At 38.4% G+C, this 23759-nt stretch overlaps 3 protein-coding genes across 8 annotated transcripts; 1 reads left to right on the top strand and 2 right to left on the bottom strand.

Moving 5' to 3' along the window:
• Positions 1-12: 12 nt before the first annotated feature.
• Positions 13-6628, bottom strand: DRM3 (S-adenosyl-L-methionine-dependent methyltransferases superfamily protein). Of its 3 annotated transcripts, none has more exons than XM_023658520.2 (12): positions 6475-6628; positions 4679-4892; positions 4505-4588; positions 4118-4214; positions 3822-3868; positions 3497-3595; positions 3187-3291; positions 2876-2975; positions 2676-2788; positions 2351-2450; positions 2051-2130; positions 13-1485 (listed from the first exon to the last, which is right to left on the bottom strand). In XM_023658520.2, the coding sequence occupies exons 2-12, from the start codon at positions 4679-4681 to the stop codon at positions 106-108; spliced, it is 2208 nt and encodes a 735-aa protein (XP_023514288.2). In that variant the 5' UTR covers positions 4682-4892; positions 6475-6628; the 3' UTR covers positions 13-105. The 3 variants fall into 3 exon arrangements, with proteins under 3 accessions (XP_023514288.2, XP_023514287.2, XP_023514289.2); XM_023658519.2 differs by having other exon boundaries at positions 4679-4768; XM_023658521.2 differs by lacking the exon at positions 6475-6628 and adding an exon at positions 5220-5443 and having other exon boundaries at positions 4679-4768.
• A 1539-nt stretch (positions 6629-8167) lies between these two features.
• On the bottom strand, positions 8168-12608 carry LOC111778663 (YTH domain-containing protein ECT4). Of its 2 annotated transcripts, XM_023658614.2 has the most exons (8): positions 12441-12608; positions 11355-11533; positions 11205-11278; positions 10650-11111; positions 10367-10420; positions 9875-10282; positions 9577-9789; positions 8168-9038 (listed from the first exon to the last, which is right to left on the bottom strand). In XM_023658614.2, the coding sequence occupies exons 2-8, from the start codon at positions 11440-11442 to the stop codon at positions 8439-8441; spliced, it is 1899 nt and encodes a 632-aa protein (XP_023514382.2). In that variant the 5' UTR covers positions 11443-11533; positions 12441-12608; the 3' UTR covers positions 8168-8438. The 2 variants fall into 2 exon arrangements, with proteins under 2 accessions (XP_023514382.2, XP_023514381.2); XM_023658613.2 differs by having other exon boundaries at positions 9875-10420.
• Positions 12609-13395: 787 nt separating this feature from the next.
• On the top strand, positions 13396-23720 carry LOC111779046 (protein serine/threonine kinase). 3 transcript variants are annotated; one of them, XM_087118961.1, is made up of 18 exons: positions 13396-13639; positions 13727-13899; positions 13995-14077; positions 14267-16384; positions 16586-16913; positions 16997-17212; positions 17353-17425; positions 17511-17716; positions 17800-17862; positions 20551-20759; positions 20837-20948; positions 21065-21113; positions 21186-21586; positions 21785-22095; positions 22197-22440; positions 22512-22585; positions 22923-23058; positions 23528-23720. In XM_087118961.1, the coding sequence occupies exons 1-18, from the start codon at positions 13633-13635 to the stop codon at positions 23675-23677; spliced, it is 4953 nt and encodes a 1650-aa protein (XP_086975087.1). In that variant the 5' UTR covers positions 13396-13632; the 3' UTR covers positions 23678-23720. The 3 variants fall into 3 exon arrangements, with proteins under 3 accessions (XP_086975087.1, XP_086975086.1, XP_086975085.1); XM_087118960.1 differs by having other exon boundaries at positions 13396-13608; positions 21065-21586; XM_087118959.1 differs by having other exon boundaries at positions 21065-21586.
• The last annotated feature ends 39 nt before the right edge of the window (positions 23721-23759 follow it).

Raw genomic sequence — 23759 nt, 5'->3', positions numbered from 1 at the left:
CAAGCACAAGAGTGAGTCAAGGCAATATTACAATATAATATAGTTTCGACATTGAGCTGTGAATTTCAGATTATCAGACAGAACAAGCAGATGAAGTGAACATTGTCACTTCTTTCTTTCCATGGTGTTCCTTACACCCTGAAGAACACGAACAAACTCGTAGAATATAGAGAAATCGAAACTTGCTATACCTTCGGTGTCTTTGCTCAGTTTTGAAGACGACAAAGAACGAGAACAAGGATTCTGACAAACGACCAAATCAAAACCGCCATATTTCTTAATCAAATTGTGAATCTTGTTGCTTGTTAGTTTCTGTATGTCCTCTATCAGCTCCAGCTCCCCAGTTTGTCCACTACTGCGCCACCATTTCTGCAAAATCCTCCTCTTTGCTGCCGAACTCTCGACTGATATCACAACTTTCAGATGAATGCCAAGACGGTGCAAAGCAATTTCCGCCCCACCAATTCCACTGAAAATGGACAACACAATCAACCCTTCTGGGAACATAGACTTCAAAACAGAGAGATGATAACCCAAAGTGTCTATCTGAAAACAATATTTGAGAATTTGAAGCCTTTCCATTGAGCTACTTTCAGCATCTTGAGTGTGATTTACGGGGTACCCAAGCACATACTCCAACTGTTCAGGCTCTAAAGGAGCCAGTTTGAACTGGCCAACCCAGATAAGGTTCAAAGCTATGCAATGATGAAGAATATCTCTCTGCTGTTGAGACGAGAGCTGACCATGAGAATCGGTCATCATCTTTGTAAGCCTTTCACACAGCTGAGGTACTCCTCTAGTTTCAGAATTGATGCAGCTCAAATGTTTCCTTGTATCCCAGGAAGGCCACCATTTCTTTGTATGTGGTATAGCATCTTCGATAGTCATTGCAGGCTTTGGGAGGATGTGAGACCTGTTTTCACATGGAAGATTGTGCACATAACCTTCCCTTCTACTCAATGCTGAGAACGACCGAGTGTCCACAAATTCGGGCTCAATGGTATAAAGGAACTTGGAAACTTTTCCCCAAGAATCACGAGATACATCCAAAACATTTCCATACAAGAAAAATGGAGGTTTAGCGACCACCTTATCAAGACTTCTACAGGGATTAAACTTTGAAGGTGGGGATGGAGGTCTAGCCACCATCTTATCAAGACTTCTTGAGAGATTTAGTTCTGAAGATGTGGGCATCTCAAGTCCGACGATTTTTGGATTTACTTTTGCTTCCAACCATTCAGGACCGTAGAGAGAACTCAAGTCGTCATCGGCATATTCTGGCTTTGGCCGTTTCCCTTTGTGTTTAGCATCGAAACGAGGAATCGGATTTGGAAGGTCATCCATATATTCTTCTTTCGGCCTTTTCCCCTTCAATATTTCCTCAACGTTAACATTCCTTGAGAGAGAAACTCCAGCAGAACTCGAATCCTCAGCTTTAACTTTTGGATTATGTAAACCACCAATATAGAATGAGTTCGAGGAACACTGCACAAAGCCATGAAAATAAAATAAATAGACGTTGGTAGTACCAGATGCTTGACCACAAAATTCAAGAATCAATCACAAAAGAAGGGGCACAAGAACATAGAATCCAAAAAAAATTAAGATAAAAAAGTTGGTCTCTACTAGCAGATTCTCCCCAATAATATTTTATCAAAGTGTTGAATAGAATTATTGAATTCAAAGAAAGTTAACAAACGCTATTTTAGAAAGGTGTGGCACCGACTTGAGGTTTCGATTTTTTTATAGGGAAGGAACAATATATATTTTTTTTTTAAAAAGTCAATCAAATATCTTCTTTCTAAAGTTTGGAACTCATTGCAAGCTCTTGGGAAATGTATGGTTTGACTCATGTTGGGATGCTGAAGAGGTCAACAAAGTTTGGGATAGAGTTGAGAGGATGCATTTGTCTTCTTTAATCCATTAGTGTAAATTTTATTTCCTAGAAAAAGAAAAGGTGCAAGTATTTGAATAATTTTGGACAATTGATGTGAACACATAACAAGGCTTAGTACAAATAGTTCGACGAGCAAAGTTCAAGTGTAAGAACCTTATCATTCCCAGGGTAGTCACCAGCTATTCGACCCGTAACAATGGAATCAGCAAGCTCTGAAACTTGAGTGTCCGAACCTGAAGGATCGATGCTAGTTAATGTCTCCACATTACCCATGAAAAAGCTTAAAGAAGTTCTCACACCAAATCAAAGATGAAATTGGATGAAAAATTAGCCTCCTAGAGCAGAATAAACCAATCGGTCAAACAAAAAATTTATAATGATTAGACAATGAGATGACTACACTAATCCCTTTCTATGTCGGCTGCTAATAGGAGTTAGGAGCGGTTTGCTTACCGAACTTCTCAATTGCCAAAGAAACCTCATTCTCAGAGAAACCCATTTCAAGCAAGCGAAGTGTTTTCTCCATAGTCACAAACAAGGTTTCATCATTTTCCTGAGGAACATTTTAGACTAACATCAATAACAACAAATACAAGACTAGGCATTATGCCAGTACTATACATGGTGAGCACAATACGAAAAGTAGACCGACTAAGAAAAGTTGGATAATGTAAAATGGTAATCAACTTGGTCAACTCGTTAACTAAAATCGCTGAAGTAAACATACAACACTACTAAAATAAGATTGACACATGAACTTGAATTATGAAAAACAAACCTCCGTTTTCAATTCATTTCTACAGATTGTTTCATTTGTTTCCTTCTCCAAGTTTTCAGCAATCTGTGCGGCGACGATAAAATCCACCAACTCGTTAATGGGAGCATCTCCACCTGAAAATGAGTTATAATAAATCCTCATGGCTGCATAAATATTGGGCAAAACTTCAATCAAGTTCACTATTCCAGAAATGTACTAACCAAGCTTATCAATTGCAAAGTTTACTTCATCAACACTGAAGTTCATCATTAATAAGGAAGCTTTATTGGTACGAGTACTAATATAATCATCATCAGCCTCCTGCAATGGACACGATCAGCTGGGCGGTAAAAGAAATTACTTGAAGCTTCTATACTGAAAAACAAACGCTTACACACGTGCACACGTGCACACATGCACACACACATAAACAAGAGAAGAAGAAATAGTAATCTATGAGGGAAGAAGATATTTTGATCCTCTTGTCCTATTTAATCCATTGAATTCCACGTGGGAGTGGGAATTAGGTTACCTCCTTCGGTATAACAACTGAAGAGATTTCATTGCTTGCATCCTCCTTGTCATCAAATAAGCTATCTAGAGAATCTGATGATTCGGGTTTTGATGTCCGGCCAGCCTATTACAATAAATAAATTACATGAACTTCCAAAGCATACAATTCAAATATAGTTAATTTCTAAACGAGAGAAGAGCCAAATGCAACAGATTTTTCTTTTAATTTTTTATGGTACACCCCGTGGCTGTCCAGCCAATCCAAAGGCAGCTTTATATATCAAGGTCAAAAATGAAAATTTACAACACTTCAACGAACGAAAGCATACCTGCTTATAACAGAATGCAGCAATAGGATTAGTCCCCTTTTTATCACTTCGTACACTGTGAAGAGAGCCTGTTGACTCAGGAAGTGATTTTTGTTCTGCCTAGTCAATTAAAGCAACTCATTCACTTTTCCAATGAAGCTTTATTGCTAAGACATAAAACCAGTAACCACAAAAAGTTGACAAATATAAGAAGTTGTTAACAACAGCAACAATTGATTACAATGCTGGCAGTCAAAACCAGTTTATTAAGACTGGAAATTTCAATAAGACCATTATTCTTTTTACGATGAGACAGGCACGCAGGCAGGCTATCTGGGCTACTTACCGAAAATGTAGTCAGGGTATTTAATAGCAATTCTACATCATCTTCACCTGGATTTAAGATGAGACACAATATTAGCGGCGATTATTAGGATATTCTATACAAATTGGACATTTCAAGGTTATAATTACATTTATAATGAAACTTTTCCTTGTGATGGAGAAAATTCGTAAGGTCAACTTTAAAGGATAAGGTTCTCTCTTCTCAGTTTTCTAAAGAGAAAAGGTAAATAACATAATTCAGTGCCCTCATTCATGAAGAACGCATTGTATCCTAAAAATTAAAAGGAATAAATGTACCTTTTTCTTCGATCACTTTATCAACAAGAGATGGCAGGAACCCCATATCTACAAAGAAAGTTCTTATATTGTTTCCAGATGAGCTTGCACCACTGTCCTGAAATTTATAAGAACTGAAAATTTGAGCAAATCCGTTACTTTTAACTTTTTCCACACTAGGAAATATAATAAATGCCATACTCCAAATATTCAATCCATACTCCTAGGCAATAACATCTTACTTTTCACAATGAAAATTGTATTTTTTTTTTTTTTTTCCAAATGGATGGTAGGTCCAAAATGACAAAAACAGAACTTGATATATTGTAAACACAAGTGTGAAGACCTCGTACAGATACTTCGGCAATTTATTTTAACAATAAGGTTAGAGTTATAACTTGTACGTACCCCGACATGCCTTGAGTACAGCCCATCAGGTGGCAACCTGAAATCCAAGACCTCTTCCTTTGGTACAATAGGCTTATTGCTGGCCTAAGGAACAGAAATAAGAGCGCGTTTATGTTGATGCACATGCATTTAAGTTTCCAATGATTCAGCATAGTATCTCATTAGTGTACATACCATAAAGTTTTGAAGTAGTGGTTGCTAGGACTAGGGCTGAGGTAGCTTTAAACTTCACCTTCAGGAGAGTAAGCTGAGTTTTCTGTGGCTCTGTAAACAACAATTTGTTCGGATAGTCAAAAAATTGAACAATGTTTAGACCATAACCTCAAAAGCAGCATGTCAACTGCTCTTTGTTCTGGCTAGAGCCATGCCACTCTCTAGCTCTCAAGGTCTACAATAGTTAGATGCATTAATAATCAGTAATCACCATTCACAATCATCATTTATTCTAATATGACATTCAGCATCAAATCACATGGGAACTGAAATTTTAAATTATATGTTCAGTCTTTTTATTCTTTTCGTCTTCTATTTTTTTCAATAAGAAATATTTTACGGATGAGATGAAATTACAAAAAAGAGGATGACAACCCTCTGCAAAATTAATCACAAAAAATTCTTACAATGGGCTATAAAAGAAGACAAAGATTAAAAAAACTGTCAAAGCATTTTTCATTCACTCCATATAGACCATAATAAGGCTCCGGTAAAGTCTAACCATAAAATTTCCTTTTCCCCTTTGAAAAGGTGATCAACACGAACTGTAACGGCCCAGGCCCACCGCTAGCAGAAATTGTCCTCTTTGAGCTTTCCCTTTCGGACTTCCCTTCAAGGCTTTTAAAATGCGTCTGTTAGGGAGAGGCTTTCACACCCTTATAAAGGGTGTTTCATTCTCCTCCCCAACCGATGTGGGATCTCACAATCAATGTGGGACCCCCCACCAAATCCTCCCCAACCGTCTGTTAGGGAGAGGATTTCACACCCTTCAGGGCCCAGCGTCCTCGCTGGCACTCGTTCCTTTCTCCAATCAATGTGGGACCCCCCACCAAATCCACCCCCCTTTGGGGCACAGCGTCCTTATTGGCACACCGCCTCGTGTCTACCCCCTTCGGGGAACAGCCTCCTCGCTGGCACATCGCCCGGTGTCTGGTTTTGATACCAAATGTAACGGCCCAGGCCCACTGCTAGCAGATATTGTCCTCCCTGGGCTTTCCCTTTCGGGCTTCCCCTCAAGGCTTTAAAACGCGTCTGCTAGGGAGAGGTTTTCACACCCTTATAGAGGGTGTTTCGTTCTCCTCCCCAACCAATGTGAGATCTCACACGAACAGTGGCAAGCAGTGTGTGAGGATCTGAGACACTGCAATGGACCAACCAAAGCCAGCCAATGTCAACCCCGAAAAAGCTGAAACATAGGTGCAAATGATAAATGGGCCTCTTTGCAATTCACCAGCATTCTTACATAAAGAATATCAGTTTGGAGGGATAGACAGCCAGGGAGATCATATTGCGGATATTAATGCAAGATAGGCTAAGTTCCCAGATAAAAACTTTGTGTTGTGCAAGGAGCCTACATCCTACAGTACTCGATCTTCATTCACCAAATACCATGAATCATAGCAGTTACTCTTCTAAGTACAACAAGAACCTCGCATACCATAAATTTGAAAATATTTTATCCATACAACCTACATTCTAATCAATCAAAGCCCAAAAATCAATAATAAATAGATCACACAAGCGATGAAAACAAGTTACATGCAGAGGAAAGTTAGATTGAAATGAGCCCAGACGCAGGTTAAATAGAAGTCACGCATCAAACTTTACACACAACCAATTAAAAGAAGTAGCTAGAAGTTGAGTACAGTTGGAACTTAAAATATATCTCCCAACACTCCGTTCGTCAATCAACAATGTCGAAGAAGAGCAGAACAATTCAAGAAACCAAAATAAGAAGAGCAAGTGAGGGGATGAACCTGAAGCGGAGCTGTAAAGGGAAAATGTAGAGAAAGAAGGAGAATCGAAGAAGCCGCAATTTGGTTTTGGGGGTTAAAGGGTTAAAGCCAAGCACAGAACAGACACAGGCACAGGGGACGGAGGACCAAAAATCGAAGCTTTGCGATCCTAAGATTCAATGCGGCAGTGCGTACTCAAGTCAGAGTGCGCCCTTCTGATAAACCCTTCACTGTTTCCCGTGATTGACACGTGGTCTCATCTGGAAGAGTCCGGTCCACAAGTTCCACGACTAATTCCATGTCATGCTCCCAATGCTAAATTTAATTACTTCTTTAATTTTATATCAGTTTTACCACATTGTTTAATTAAAAAGATCAATTAAATCTACATTTATATAAAAGTTGAATTATCAGTTGTACAAATGAAAATTGAGGCACATACTTAGTTATTCTACAATATTGATCTAATATTCATCCTTAGTTATGTTTGAGTCAAATGTGATTACTAGATATTACAATTATATTGTAAAGAGGGTAGGTTGTGACCCTTACATGCAAACATGATAAGGTGGCAACACGAGATGACGTCCAACTAGCCATGCAAGGGTCAACACAAGACAGACACTCCACGGCACAGTATGATCATTTGCCAAAATCATGTCTACTCTTACTATACAAAAAATGTCTCAAAATGTACTTTAAAGGATGGTATTAGCTCTCAACTACCCTTAGGCCCTGTGGCCTAAGCAAGCTACTCCGTGCGCACACACGTGTGTCACAGTGTGGGCGAGCGTCGTGAGTGTCTTCCTTTGAAATGAGTATTTAAAGGATAGTGTCAGACGACACAAGTGTTTCGACATTGTGCCCCAACCCATCTGTCAGAGGTTGGTACATGCACCCGCTGTCTGGTATGGAGTCCATAAATGATACGACATGGAGATGAGAGGGTTCATGCCCCGATGAAAACCCAGATGAATGGATATTAGGATGTCCTGATTAGATGAGTGACACATGGGTCAGTTCTGCTAGACATGTTTGAGCAAGCTAAGATGCCTAGCTGTCTTGAAACATGAGATTGCATCACGATGTATGAGTCGTGTTGTTGGAAACCAAGATGAGGACTGAGATACGATGTTGCACACGAGAGACTTTGGCCAGAAGTAGAGGCAAGGTCGAGCCGAATGACTTGACCTAGTGTAAGGAGCTGCAGACAATTGAACATGCATGCACGGGCACCTGTGTAGGCGAACAAGCTTAGATTCCCCATGAGCTGTGTTCAATTGGCGAAGGAGAACCTTGCCTAACGATGCCATGAAGACGAGAGAAAATTTGAATGAAGCTTATCATAAGCGTGTTATGATCAATACGCCACACAATTAAAAAGGTACAAACATGACTCTAGTTAAGTTAGTCTAACATCTACCTTTCTCCTTGAGAGATTAAATATAACTTGGACTTATTTTATTAAATAAAAAGAACATTGGAGTAAGCTAAAATTTTATATCGATTATTTGATAGAACGATATACTAGGTCCATTAATGACTTCTAACACAAATGTATTGAGTTCGACAATAAATTTTGATAATATTTTATCAAATTGGAGACTTAAAAATGCTTAACTTTTAAAACTATAGAAAATAATTTACAACTTTCTCTAGTAGTTCAATTTCAAAACAACTTTGCTGCACATTACGTTTTCGTTGGATGGGTAAATGATGAAACAACTGATAATACATTTGTTATTTTTCAATTGATTTAAAAATCAACATGGCACAAAGAAGAAACCCAACAAAAAAAAAAAAAAAAAAAAAAAAAAAAAAAAAAACCACCCACTACACCAGAACATTGATCAAATAAACGAAGACAGCTGCGATAACCAAGAAATCCCAAAGAACATCTTCAAACCCAGTAAAGCAAAAGACTTGTTTCTGAGAATTTCTGAGACTGCTCCCAATTTTTCAAGTATATGTTTCGACTATTTCCATCATTTGTTGTCAAGCTGCAGAGCTTTAGGATCGAGCGGAATCGTTCCCACCGTCAAAACACCACGTGGTTCAGTATTATATCCATTAACTTTGATTGGCATCGAACCTACAGTCATAACTTCAGTAGGTTTGGAATTTGTATCACTTGCAGCAGCTGGTGTAGCTCCTCCTCCTCCTGAAGTCTTTTCAACCACTTTCCCGCCAAGTTCAAGTGATTCCATCCTCAAAGTCGATGTAACATCAGCTTTTTCTTCACCGTCGAGCTTGGGACTTTCCTTCACTGCCACAGTACCAGGATTTGAATAGACTTGCTCAGCTCTCGAGGTTGCATTCCTTTCCGACCCCCTCGCACCATCGTTGGCCTTGTTAAGATTTTTATCCTCTCTCAAAGGCTGCTCAACAACACAATTTAGCTGGCGGGTTTGATCTAATGCAGGTACAAAATATGGACGCTCCAGCCTTCTAACAACCAACCTCGCTTTCTCTTCCTGCATGATCTTCTGACGGTTTTCATAATAAATGAAGTCGTCAAGTAAAGAGGTCTTTAATGTATGATTCTTGAATAATTTTATCATCTCCAGACCTTTTATAAATGGTAACTGCAAAAGAAAATATAATTCGAAAAGGTTAGAACCGTAAAAATCAATTTCATTTTCTGCCAGTCTGACTAAATTGCTTTTAGCTACAAAAAAAAAAGTGAAAGTATGATGACGCCAAAACAAATCAAATTTTCAAGGAAGGAACACGCAATCAAACTAGCCAAACATTGGCACTTAGTTGCTACTCACAAGATTGTAAAGTGATCAACTTTAAACATTGAACCAGAAATACACAAAATGTAATAAACTTAATTTACATCGACCAATAGTCCTACATAAAAGAAAGAACACTGAGTAGCGAGGCTATGCTTGCCATAAACAATTTAACAGTATCACATATCTACAAGGCACGAAGATCATTCAATCCATAAGACCCAGGAAAGCAAAGCAAATGCAACCTAACACCACAAGATATCCAAATCACTCCCAAACAGAAGAACACAAGAAAGTGGATGATACGCCACAGAACTAATCAAAAAGATATTTTCTACGAATAAAGATATTACTGGACTGAATAGAAAATAAGAAAGCTACTTACTTCTTGCGTGTCTCTGCTATTAGTAACAGGTTTATTTTCATTGTTCTCCAAAATGACATGCCTAAAGTTGTTGTTCGGCACATCTTTGATAATGTGCCATTTAACAGGGAAGCTTCCACTCCATTTATCCTGCTGCCAAAAATCCATATCCCTGTTGAAGTCCACAGGGCCAATCATCTCTGCGACACCACAGAACTGACCACTTGCATTGACCTATATACCAAAATATTAAATCAACAACCTGAAAGGAAAAACATATCTAATATCACAAAATCTAAAAGAAAAAAAATCAACTTACAGAGAAGAAGAGGAATACAGGACAGCTTCTTGATTTCGCTAAAACTATTCTCTGAGCATCTTCGTATGCAATATTCAGTTTCTTATTCCCATTAGGAGTGGAGGACCAAACATTATACTTAATGCTCTTGTGAACATCATCCTCACTGTAAGATTTAATTACAAAAAACTTCGCATCCATGTATTCAACAGGAAAGTCATCCTTATTATACTGATCTGTGTGGATAATAATGTTTCCATCTGCATTACCATCTCCAGCCTTGGTTGTGTAGGCCTTCAGAACCAGTTGGGTTTTAGATCTGCTGATTCTAGGACCTCGATTTTGCTCACTTAACGCATCTGGACTAGCATTTGCACTACCCAAAACTCTAGCAACTTGAACCTTAGGCTGAAATTTTGTGATTGCAGCCTGTCCATGAGCACTTGATCGAAAGTCAGAAAAGCCATTATTGATAGGATGAGAAACTCTCAATTGACTATGTTGAGAAACAACCTTTCCATTTGATATGTCATCCACTGGATGAATTGAACCATAAGCACCTCTACCCTGTAAGCACAGCTCAAAAATCCAAAAAAGTTCCATTAGCCACTGAAAGTGAAAGGAAACTTGCATGTGCGCATAACACCTAATATGGAAAACTAATTGAATAGATAATCTCAATCACATTTAATAGCGACAATAAACAAATCCAACTATAAGAAGAGACGTAGATCATGAAAATTCCCTCCAAGTAGACACAAGTGACCTTCAATACAGGAAAAACAATTAAATTTACCTGATAAACACGTGATGAAATTGACCCAGCATGACTACCAGCAGAAATGCTACCAAGTGTTGCACTTTGCTTACTTGGACCAACATTAGCTCTTGGCACTTCTGATAACCTGTCCAAGGAATTTCTCTGGCCTAAAGTAGGATTGGTGGCGTTCCTAGAAAAGTTTCCAGACTCATTTTTATGCATTCTTCCATTTCCATTAGATCTATTAATTGAAGGATCAATCAATTCATTGGAACTATTGGGGACAGTATCTGGCTGAACGATAACAGGGACATATGCAGGTGAAGAAACAGAGCTTTCGTAAGAAGGAATGGTGTAAAACTGTTGGGCCCCGATATATGGACCATCTGGTCCCATCACAGCACTATGTATGTAAGGATTATACGGGTTGTATTGAGACTGTGCATATCCATAGCTTGGCGTATAATATACATAAGATGAATTCTCATTTTGAGCACCCTAAATCAAGAGAGATAATAAGGACCATCAGAAAAAAAAAAATGAAGTTATGGCTAAGCAAGAAAATATAAAATACAGATATCTATTACTCACTGTGTAATGGATATCTGGACCATCTAAACCAAAAATCCGAGAATGATCCTCCCATTCGCCAGGTGATTCAAATCCTTCAACAATAAAGACACATATGTGAGTCATCATAGCATCATCTAAATTGCTACATCATATATTCACGAATATTACCTGTACAGTAATAACCATAATTGGCAGCAGTAGGGTAATAAACGCCCTGATCAAAAATAAATTCAGGGGTGGCTCCTTCATTGTACATGTTTTCACTTGCTCAAGAAACAGATCTATCAAATATTGCTTAATTGAATGCCTCAAAACTGAATTTGAGATTCAGCAAATCTAAGGAACGTCTGAATCCAATGCAAGGCACAAAAAAGAACAAAAGAAAATAAATTAGTTGTGTTCGGGCATACTATATTAAAGATAAGCAGAAAAGGAAAAATATCAAGCATTTCTATTCCAGAATATAATAACAACGAAGCAACAAGGTTACCGAGCAATTCAATTACAAAATTGGTGAAAAGCATACAATCAAGAATCTGATCGACTCCAACGATGCTAGTTTCAAAGGAAGATCTAAAAAGGACAAAGCAAATGTTCCTATTAACATTAAATATATAGTAGAATGAAAACAAATGACTTCCCCGATGGCTAACAACAGAGAAACTCAAATGAATGACTTCTTCTAAAACCTTACAAGCGAAGGTTAGCAGCAGTTACGGGGAGAGGGCAGTAGTAAGTCGTTAAAAAAGAGGCACTATTCAGTTGACTAAGCGTCTAGATAAATGACTGATGCTTGACTAGAGTCCCTGAGCATGAAACTCGCGTACAAGTGAAGTAATTAATAGTAGCATAGTGGAATTTGAGTCAAGCATCCCCTTGCACCTTGATGTATTTAGATTTTGAGCTACCTTCTCAAATTCAATCGGTCTGGAGTCAAACATCCACTTCCACATCCAAATGTAGAACGAAACAAAATATTAACCCAAGGCCGACGGAATTGGACAAGAAGGCAGCTGAAAATCTAAATACATCAGGTAAAATTATTTTCGAATAAAATTCCAGCGCAAGGAATCAGTAGAACAAAAATTCAAACTCCCAAACAGTTATCGAGTACACAAATATTCAGGAATTAAGCAGAAAACGCAGAGACAGATGACGGAAAATTGAAAAGAATTAAACGAAATTTGTAAGACAGAAGGGTGAATACATGGAAGAAAAAGAAAAGGAAAAGAGCAGGGGAGAGTAGAATAGTACCAGAGAAAAGGTGATTGGAGCCATGGAAGAACGCTACAGCAGTGGAGATTGAGAATTAAACAGGAAGGGAAAGGGGTTTGAGCAACATAGGGAAGGCTGAACAAGAAAACCCTAACCACGAGGGGAAGGAGGAGAAGAAGGAAGAGGGGGGGGATTTTGCGTGTGTGAAGAAAGCACAAGCAGAGACGCGGAAAGGGGAGATTCCAACTTCCAAGCGTCTACGCAGCGTATCCAGTGCCTGGCCAAAATACCCCTAATGAGTTACCAAAATAACAACTTTGCCACTACGGAACCCAATGGGCTGGACTCGGCCCGGAAGAGGAAAAATCTAGGAGGCCACGTGGAAAAGAAGTATTGGTTAAGAGAGTGAAGCGAGAAGAATTTGAGTTCAAGAAGGAGTTGTGACGCAGCTCTAGAATCCAGTACAATGCAACAGAATTTTCTCAACCTCTCATCTTTGTCTTGTCACTATTTTCAACACATGAATCACACGTGTCACTTCCTCTTCTTTCTACACATTTACCTCCCTTCCTCAGATAAAACTCAATAGTACACATAGCTAAGTAAATTTATTTACAGTTCTGTTCAAACTACGAGATTAAAACAAAGAAAATTACCACAACGGTTACCTCTTTAGGGTAAAGAAAGAGGAACTGTTGACCAAAATTAAAAAAGATTTTAAACGATGAAATATAACGTGAAGACATGTAATAAAATCTGTCAACATAAATAAATAATAAAACAAGAACAGAATAAGGGCGATTGTGACTCAGCTCCATGAAGGATTATTTTCTCATCCTCTCTTAAAAAAAAAATATATATATATATATTTTATTGTAAGATAAAATTTAAAATCTATTTTTGTTAACTATTATTTTAGTTTTTAAAATTTTGCTCCATTTTTGAAGACCTACTTTAGTGTAGATAAGAAGAGAAAAAATGGTTAATTTTAAAAAATCAAATTTTATCCATTTTTAATCCTGGAATACTGGCGGCGACCGAAAAAAGTGATGGAGCGCGCGCTCGCGAGTGGTCAAGAGAGAAAAAGAGGACGAGGTGGCGGTGGGCTTTGGTGATTGCCGGTTGAAGAATTCCTATTGTGAATGTGTAGATGCGAGATTCATCAATTTGACCAACTACATCAAATCTGTTTTTTGATCGAAGAATGGTAATCAGTCGGACTTGCAGCTGAATGATGGGTTTGATCCGTTTCTCTCTACAATTTGAAACTTGGGTTGGACGGTTCGTGGAGTTATAATTCATTCATGAACCATCACCTGTTGCAGGAAGTGTTCAAGTTTCATGGAGTACAAGTAATTTCAATCAAATGGAAGAGCAGTCGAGGTTTTGCTTCGAGTGTCTTAAAGGTCGAATCAGAGTCGATTTCTCCGACCGACTCATAGTCTCCTATGCCATCTCCGACACGGCCCTGCCCTTCACCTCCACCGCCGTTGTTCAGGTCTCGTTCCCACTGGTGCATAATCTTAATAGGAATGCGTTTAAGAGAGTGCATTAGAAGATGTTCTCTCGTTATCTGATTATTTTTTCGCGCAGGTCTCAAATGGGGAAACCTCAGGCTCTCAATTTATGATCGTGTATCTGCCAGGCCATGATTACAATTGCATAACCAACTATGTGTATGGTCATCTTTTTCTCATTTTAGATTTTAGCACACTTCTGAACATTATTGCTCTCAAGCGTCTCAAACTCGGGAACCAGTTTGGATAAGCTGCTTGATAGTATCAGATGAATTATGGCTTTCTCCGTATTCGTTTACTTAATTTTTTTCAAGGGAGAATTTAACACCATCCCACTCCCCAATGCAGGAATGAGTATTTACTGGACAATTTCAACGGTGGTAACGAAGACAGTACTCACACTATATCTCAGATTAGTGGAGATCAAGTTGAAACTCAAGGGGATAGTCCTCATAAAGGTTCTTTGTATTCGCCACAAATTGAAGGGAAATCACTTACTGACGGTTCTAACTACAACCATTCCAGTAGGCTCTCTTGTTCGAGGATAATCAGTTCTTTGGCCCCCATTGCCCGTATTAGCATTTCATCCCCCTCTACCTTTGATGAAATTGCTTCCAATCTCTTGTCTGGATCTTTAGAAGATCATATATTGCACTCACTTTGTCTCTTAATTGAAGGAAGAGCTTCAGGAAGGGACTCCATAAATTTTCTTAGCTTAGTTGGAATTCCTTCTTTTCAAGAGACTGTCTTCTTGAATTGCTTGAGGCATCCCAATATCGTGCCTGTTCTTTCAATGCTATGGACTCATGGTTATACCAATGCAATATTGCCTACGACTCCATACACATTAGAGAACATTCTCCATTATAGTCCGGATGCCATAAAGTCTGAGTGGCATATTAGGTTTCTACTATATCAGCTACTATCCGCCCTTGCCTTTATACATGGCTTAGGGATCTTCCATGGCAATATATGCCCATCCAGTGTGATGTTAAATGAGATGTGCTGGTCTTGGCTGCAAATTTGTGATATGCCTGGGTTAGTGTGTGATTTAAATAGGAAAGAAAAAAAATGTTCGATGGCTACATCAGGACAGATACATTGTTGTGCAAAGGATTGTTCTTCCAAAGCTCTTTACGCTGATTTGAGTGTTTCTTCCTCAATAGACTGGCCGTCTGATTTTATGCGATGGTGGAGGGGTGAGATGAGTAATTTTGAGTATTTACTTGCCTTAAATAGATTGGCTGGGAGAAGGTGGGATGACCACAAATTTCACACAATAATGCCATGGGTAATAGATTTTAGCACAAAGCCAGATGAGAGTTCAGATGTCGGATGGCGGGACTTAAGCAAAAGCAAATGGCGATTGGCAAAGGGTGATGAACAGTTGGACTTCACCTACACTACCTCTGAAATCCCACATCATGTATCAGATGAGTGTCTCTCTGAGCTGGCTGTCTGCAGCTATAAAGCCAGAAGGTTACCTTTAAGCATTTTACGTATGGCCGTCCGTTCAGTTTATGAGCCCAATGAATATCCTTCTAACATGCAGAGGCTTTATCAGTGGACCCCTGATGAATGCATTCCTGAATTTTATTGTGATTCTCAAATATTTTATTCAATGCATGATGGTATGGCTGATTTGGCTGTACCTCCATGGGCAGGTAGTCCTGAGGAGTTCATTAAATTGCATCGTGATGCTCTAGAAAGTGATAGAGTCTCAGAAAAACTCCATGAGTGGATTGACGTCACGTTTGGATATAAAATGTCAGGTGAAGCTGCTATTGCTGCCAAGAACGTTATGTTGCCTTTATCTGAACCTACGCTCCCAAGGTCGATGGGACGTCGTCAGCTCTTTAGTCGACCTCACCCAAAACGGAAAGTTCCAACCAAGAGATCATGTCAAAGCCCTGTAATGTCAGCTGAGAATCAATGCCATGCAAGTGAAGCGGAAGATAAAGATATTATTATGTCTGAAATATCCTATCTAGAAGAATTAGAAGAAGCATCATCATTCCTTGAAGAGGCCAGACATTTAAATGCTGTTTATGGCTATTATGCTAAAAAAATGGAAGATATGACTTCCAAAGAGGTTTTATCGGCTGAGAGCTTCAATAAATGTTTGACCAATACTTCTGATATATTTGTGCAGCATGAGCTTCGAACCAATATTACACTGAGCTATCTTCTTGAGCATGTTGAAGTGGAGGGTAAAGATTCAATTGGATATCAAGACTTGTTATCATGGAGAGAGAGAATATCTCAATTGCAATTTTCTAATGGTGCTGCGAATGATATCTTTTCTATTGGTTGTATTCTAGCAGAGCTTCATTTGAGGAGGCCACTTTTTCATTCTACCTCATTGACTATGTACTTGGAAAGTGGTATCTTGCCTGGCTTTATGCAAGAACTTCCTCCTGATATTAAAATTCTTGTTGAAGCATGCATCCAAAAGGACTTGACAAGGTGGAATTTTGAGGCTTTTTACTTTTTGATTACGTTAGTTGTAAATAGGAATTTCAGTTCAAATATATAGTGCCTGGTGTCTTTTGATTTTGTTTCTACCAAGTAGCATTTGTCTTGTGTATTTCACTGGTTGTAGGTTGACGAGTTCATATGCTATGGACTCTACCTGACTAACTCTTCCTATTTTATTAACCTGGTTAGGAGGCCATCAGCCAAAAATATATTGGAATCACCTTGTTTTCCTGCTACAATCAAGTCATGCTACTTGTTTCTAGCTCCACTTCAGATTCTTGCAAAAGATGTTACCCGACTTCGTTATGCTGCAAATTTTGCAAAACAAGGGGCTCTCAAGGCAATGGGAGAATTTGCTGCTGAAATGTGCGCTCCCTATTGTCTGCCTCTTATATTGGCTCCTCAGTCAGATGCGGAAGTAGAATGGGCTTATGTACTACTAAAAGAGTTTTTGAAGTGTCTGATGTCTAAGGCAGTGAAGACTTTGGTTTTACCTGTTATCCAAAAAATTTTACAGGCTAGTCATGAATTCCTTTTGTCTATTTCATTGTATTATTAAAATTTTATATATCGCTTTACTTATTAATATTTTAATTTCAGGTTCCTGGTTATTCACATTTGAAGGTTTCTCTTCTCCAAGATTCATTTGTAAGAGAAATATGGAATCGGCTTGGTAAACAAGTGTATATGGAAACAATTCATCCTTTGGTCGTGTCTAACCTATCTGTTGCTCCACATAAGAGCTCAGCAGCTGCTGCTTCAGTGCTTCTTATTGGCTCTTGTGAAGAACTTGGGATGCCTGTTACCATTAATCAGGTTTAACTTGTATTGAAGTCTTTGGACTTTGATGATATAAAAAATTGTATTTGATATCCATATGTGCTCATCATAATTTGTCTATAAGCCGTGTATGCATGTGACTCACTGCAGTTATAACTTACTCTCTCTTGTTCCAGACAATCCTGCCTTTAATTAACTGCTTTGGGAAAGGAATCTGTGCAGATGGCATTGATGCGCTGGTTAGAATTGGTATTCTTGATTTGTTGAGTGGTTGGTATGACCTCTTTTTGAACGTAGACATGTTCAGTTAAGTAATTTTAATTCTATTGTTTAGGTGGTCTTTTTGGTGATATATTCGTTGTCAAGCAGATGCTTCCATTACTCAAGAATGTTGTTAGGTGCTGCATTAAATTTTTTTCTCTGTCCAAACCTGAACCCATGCAAAGTTGGAGTAGTTTAGCCCTTATTGATTGTTTCACCACATTAGATGGCCTTGTTGCCTACTTACCAGGTGAAGTGGTATTAAAGGAGCTTATTGAGGTAAATTTTTCTGATATACTCGGGCAAAGTTGCAAATGTGAATTGATGTTTCTGAACTTTTGGTGCATCCTATGGTTATGTAGGGCCAGAAATGTTTGCATGTCATGGTGCTAATTCAGAAGAATTTGGATGTCTCAGTGCTTCAGGTGATTCAAATTTCTCACCACAAAGCATGCATGCATTTGTACATTTGACCTAAAAATAAATTTGAGAAGTTCATTACCACCAAATGTTTTTCGACCTAGGTAAAAATGTGTATTGCTAAATAAATGTTTGTTGGTTAAGGTTCTTTTCTAGTTTAATATTTACTGGTTCTTTGAAAATATGCGTGATCTCTTATCTCCATTTAGTTGGGAATTGAAGTACGTTTAGAAGATTGGATAACACTAGATTGAAGGCTTTTCAGCATTCTGTTGGGAAGAAGTGGTGTCTCTTTTAAGATAAATACTGGGAAGATGTCTGATAAATATGCGACCAATTGGATCACCTTTGCATCTTTAGACGGTCTGATTTCTTGTAATCTTTTTCATTTTATATTAATCTTCTTTTCCTTCGTTAATGTAGTATGTTTCTTGCTCATATACATTTTTCATTTTCATAGAGAAAAAAAAAAAAAAAAATAGACGTTATGGTTGTCATGACCTGATTATTGAGGCTTCGAAAACTGAATCGAGACTAAAAAGACGATAGCGAAAACAAATAAAATTAATAGAAAAATAAAGTAGAGGTTAAAAATCCGATAAAATTTTAAACAAGAAAAAGAAGGCAACTAACACCAAAACTAAATACAAAACTAAATTCCAATATAAGATGACGTTGTACAACATTTTACAAACAGGAAATACAAATATAAAAGAAAATACAAAAGACTCCAAATGTGAAAACGGACTGATGCTCCGGAACGATACCCCTCTGTGTCAATGCAGCTTTCGAGCACCTCTCCACCTTGACCAGTACCTAAAAAAGAAAGAGAAAAAGGGGTGAGTATAAAAATATACTCAGTTAGCAACCTACTTATAGGCTTTCATTGCTTCCTTCTTCTAGTAGATGCCCACGACTTTCCTTTGGTCTATACGAAGACCCAATTGATTCCTCGTTGATCATCTACCCGTGTAGTCCCTAGTCCCTTGTTGAGACTGGTTTACGGCGTCACGACGTCGACCTTGACCCGTTTCTACACTCAATAGAAGCTATTCATGCTGAACCACCTACCTGCATAGTCCCTGGTCTCTACCAAGACCGGTTTACGAAGTCGCAGCGTCGACCTTGATTCGTTTCTACGCTCAATAGGGGCTCTCATCTTGACACCTACCCGTGTAGTCCCTAGTCCAACAAGGACTGGTTTATAGGTTCACCTATTTCTACACTTAATAGGGGCTCTATTCACCTACCTGTGTAGTCCCTAGTCCAACCAGGATTGGTTTATAGGTTCGCCTATTTCTACACTCAATAGGGGTCCATGTCTTGAGCTAACTACCCATGTAGTCCTTAGTTCTTCTCAAGAACTAGTTTAATGGGATTAGAATGTCGGCCCTGTCCCGACTCTACACTCAATAGTAACTCAACTAGTTCTTAGGGTCGTTCATGCGGTTTAAATTCCATTTTCTCAATTCCAGGACGTTCTAGGTTAGCCTCTCAGCTTAACCAATCCCTTGGTGCACATAGGTCTGATCTCTAGTTCTACATGTAAACGACACTAGATATAGCGCCCTAATCTTAACTGTGATCTTGATACATGCTCTACTCGAAAAATACATCTATCAACCATCTCTAACACATAAATCATGTCTACCCGTTCACAGATGTTATTTAAAAAGGTATTCCTACCGAGCCTTAATGCATGAAAACCATAACATAAATCATACACACAATCAAACAATCAAACAAGCTCAACGGGGAGATAACATCCATCAATCACTTAGAGCACAGATCAGAATATCCCTTCCTCCATCATACCACAGCGGACGACATTAAATTAAACATGTTTCTCAATTCTCTTGCTCTAAGGGCAATTTTGTAATTTCATCATGCACATGTCATAATCACCAAAATTGTTCATTCTCGGTTCTAATCACACATATTCTAACCACCTAAGGTCCATCATGCTCGCATACTAGCTTGTCCCAGTGATCCCTACCAGTATTACTTACCTAAAATCCAGATGGTTACTAACCGGAATGAAGCATGCCATATGAAGCTCGCTTTTCCACTAGTTGGGAGCCCCATATTTCTTGAAAGCTCGCTGGTAGGTCCTGAATCAAGTTATATTTAGGTCAATATCAAAACTAGGACAAAAAATAGTCGAACGGGAGTTAAATCGGGATAAAAGGGAACCTCGCATGCTGATTCACGCGCATCACGTGCTCAGAGGGGGTTCACGTGCGCGTACCATGTGTTGGGTGTAAGGAAGTCGCGCAGGGGTGTTTGACACGTGTCACCCACTGACGGGCTCCTTTGACTTCGATGGTGTGGGTTCGATCCCTGAAGCACGCAGATTTTTCTTGCCTTTTTCTCTGCGCGACACGCGGCTGACATGATAAATGTGTACTATCCAACTTTGACGAGAGTCTTAGAGTTTTTATACGAGTATAATTGCAATTTTGTAAATATATTAGTTGTATTGTCCTTGTTTTTTTTTTTTTCACTTTCTACTTAGGCTAACCTTGTACACTTGTATGTATTCTTTAGTGAATGGAACTGATATTTTTCTTTTTTCAAACCTTTAGCATTAATATTTACATATATTATATTTGAACTACTTGTTTTCCCCTTAATTATTTGCTAGCTTGTTAGTTTTTGATGATTTGGAATGTAATCTGCTACTTGTTGACCAGGTCGCTGCCAGTTCTCTAATGACAGTTTGTCAGCTAATTGGACCAGATATGATTGCATTGCATCTTATACCCCAACTTAGAGAGGTATTCGATGAGCTTGCTTTTTCGCAGGAAGCTGCCTATCGTTCTACTTCTCTTGGAAAAAACATGAAAGTTTCTGGACCAAGCAGTGATGGAGATGTCCCAAATGAAGGCCGCATGGACCTTGTGTTAGCACCATCTTGACCCTCATTAAACACTGAAGTTTTGTTCTCGCATAACTCATATCTTTACTTTGAAATTGCAGACTGATTTTGTATCCTACTTTTGCATCTATTCTTGGGATAGAAAAGCTCCGACAGTGTTGTACTACATGGTTGCTTCTTGAGCAATATCTTCTTAGGTACCATCACTGGAAGGTAGGAGTAGCTTTTTAGGATGGTCTTGGATTACGCTTCTGTTGATTCAATCAAAATATAATTAAACCTGCATTTCGATTTGTTTATGCACATCTCTTAAGGTATTTTTGCTTTAGTGGGAATGTACAGGGGAGTCATCCCGATGCAGTTCAGATAAATTAATGAGTAAGAAGACTGAATTCAGTAAGGGTTCAACTAGTGAATACAGTCCTGCCAAACTTTTACTTAATGGTGTAGGGTGGTCAATCCCTCAGTCACAAAGGGCTCAAGGTGCCAAAAACTTGATGCCCCTAAGACGGCTCCATGATGTTCATCAAGGTTCCATGCAAATGCATGCATCAATATGTCACTCTATAAAGCTTGAACCCTGGTTTTGGCTCCCTAGTATAGCATCTAGCTGGGATGGACCTGATTTTCTTGGCCGTGCAGTCGGTCTGAAAGAAGAACTTCCATGGAAAATTAAAGCATCTGTTATTTACTCAGTTCGTGCGCATCATGGGGCAGTAAGATCTTTGGCCATTTGTCCAGATGAATTTAATGTTTTCACCGCTGGAATAGGATCTGGATTCAAAGGAATGGTTCAGAGGTGGGAGTTGTCTGGAGTTAACTGTGTTTCTGGTTATTATGGCCATGAAGAGGTTTTCTTCTTTCTTTTCTTTCTCTTCCTCCTTTTGTTATCATAATGAGACCTTATTTTTCTTGATTAAATAACATGTGTTGTTTTTCTCTGAGTCCTTTGGAATTCAGAAATCAATTGACAGTTATATTCAAAATTTCCCGGTTGTTATTGGTTATGGAGTTCGTGATTATTTTTAATTTTGTTCTGAAACTTATAGGTTGTCAATGACATTTGTGTTTTGTCGCCTACTGGAAGAATAGCTTCTTGTGATGGAACTATACATGTCTGGAATAGCCGATCAGGAAAGCTCATATCAGTATTTGCAGAGTCATCAGTGGATTCTGCACATCTTGCAAGCCCTTTATCTTCTGTTTTAAAGACAAATGCTGACCATGCCAACTCGATAAGTTCCAATTCATTGTCCAGTGGAATATTGACTAGTGCATTTGATGGAAGCTTGTATACATATATGCACCATATAGAATTTGCTGAAAAGCTTGTAGTGGGCACTGGGAATGGTTCTCTGAGGTGTAAACATAATTTGGTTTTCAGATTGATTTTAAAGCTAATTTATATGAGAATAAAATAAACTCATGCTGATTATCTTATGGATAATTATTTTTCCACAGGTTTATTGATGTTTCTCAAGGTCAAAAGCTTCATCTATGGAGAGGAGATGGCATTGAGTCTGGTTTTCCTTCTCTTGTCTCGACTATTTGCTCTTGTGGATTTGACAAAATGGTTGCAGATGGTGCTTCGGCTATGCCTTCCTGGATTGCAGCTGGCCTAAGTTCAGGGTATTGTAGGCTATTTGATGCGAGGAGTGGAAATGTTATAGCCACTTGGCGGGCACATGATGGATATGTAACCAAGGTAATTTTAACATGCTTAAGAAAAACAGCTGTAGGATGATCTTGAGTTTGATTTGCCTTCTATGCTTCCAGTTGGCTGCACCAGAAGATCATATGCTTGTTTCTAGCTCTCTTGACCGGACTTTACGAATTTGGGATCTGAGAAGGTTTGTGCAAATTTTTTTGCAAACTATATGCGCTTGCACTGAGTTGAGTAGTTAATAGAAGTTTTTAGTTAGATTACGTTAGTTTGATTTCTGACAATTCATCTGTTCTTCGATCATGAAAGTTGTCTGGCAGAGGAAAATAAGTTGTAGGCAGCAAAAGAAAGGATGCTTTTAATTTCAATTCTCTCCAGCAATACTATAATTGTAATACGTTTAGGAGCTCTGGATTGCCAACATATCAGCAAAAGGAACCATATTTTAGATCCAATTAGACTTATTTTCTTAAATAATATTGCTTATATTTCTTGGATGACAGCCTTTCTTATTTCTTTTGTAGGCTTTCCTCATCAACGCCAATTATATTGAGGGGTCATAATGATGGTGTATCTAGCTTTTCCATGTGGGGCCAAGACGTCATCTCAATTTCCAGAAACAAGATTGGGCTGTCATCTTTGTCGAAATCTGCGGATGAAGTAAGTCTTGAACACTTTTGAACATGTTCTTGTCAGTCGGTCGTGTACTTTATACAATAAGAGTTTTCCTTTCAATAGCATTGGTTCAGGTGCACTATTATTATGAAATTGGAAGTAGATTTAGTATCGGGCTAATGCTATAACACAATTTCTATGAAACCCTTCATCTCCAATAAATCATTTCTAAGTTCGGTGGAAAAAATATGATGTCCTTCACTTTGGTATACAGTCACTCAGAATTGTGCCGTTGGTTATAAGTTTTCTCAAGCAAAAGCTTGGTAACCATCTAGTTTTTGGATTTTGAAAATTGTGCAGGCTCATTTTTTCTGCTATAAATTTCATATTTCTTAAAAATTTAATTCTTGGTAAAAAACCAAATGATTATCAAACGGGTTTTAGTTTTTTTTATAAGTTTTTAGTTGTGCACAAGTCATAGTTAAATCTAACTAAGTGGACCCATGATGCGCAGGATGGACAATATCGAATTATACCTCAGAACCTCTCGAGCGTGGACCAGGGAACAAGAAATTTATCAGTATTGTCTAGCATTAGTATTCTTCGATATTCAAGATTATTTGTTGTTGGAACAGAAGATGGTTACATGAAAATTTGTTGTTAGACATGTTATGATGGTTGGAGAAAAGGGAAATGATTTCATCTTAGTTTTGTTCTATTTGTTGGCAAAGGTGTGAATACTTGTG

The sequence above is a fragment of the Cucurbita pepo genome, chromosome 17 (genome assembly GCF_057944985.1).
Source record: "Cucurbita pepo subsp. pepo isolate OVF chromosome 17, ASM5794498v1, whole genome shotgun sequence".
NCBI classification, from domain to species: domain Eukaryota; kingdom Viridiplantae; phylum Streptophyta; class Magnoliopsida; order Cucurbitales; family Cucurbitaceae; genus Cucurbita; species Cucurbita pepo.
Note: the sequence above shows the minus strand (reverse complement) of the source record. Positions and strands in the feature narration are given on the sequence as shown.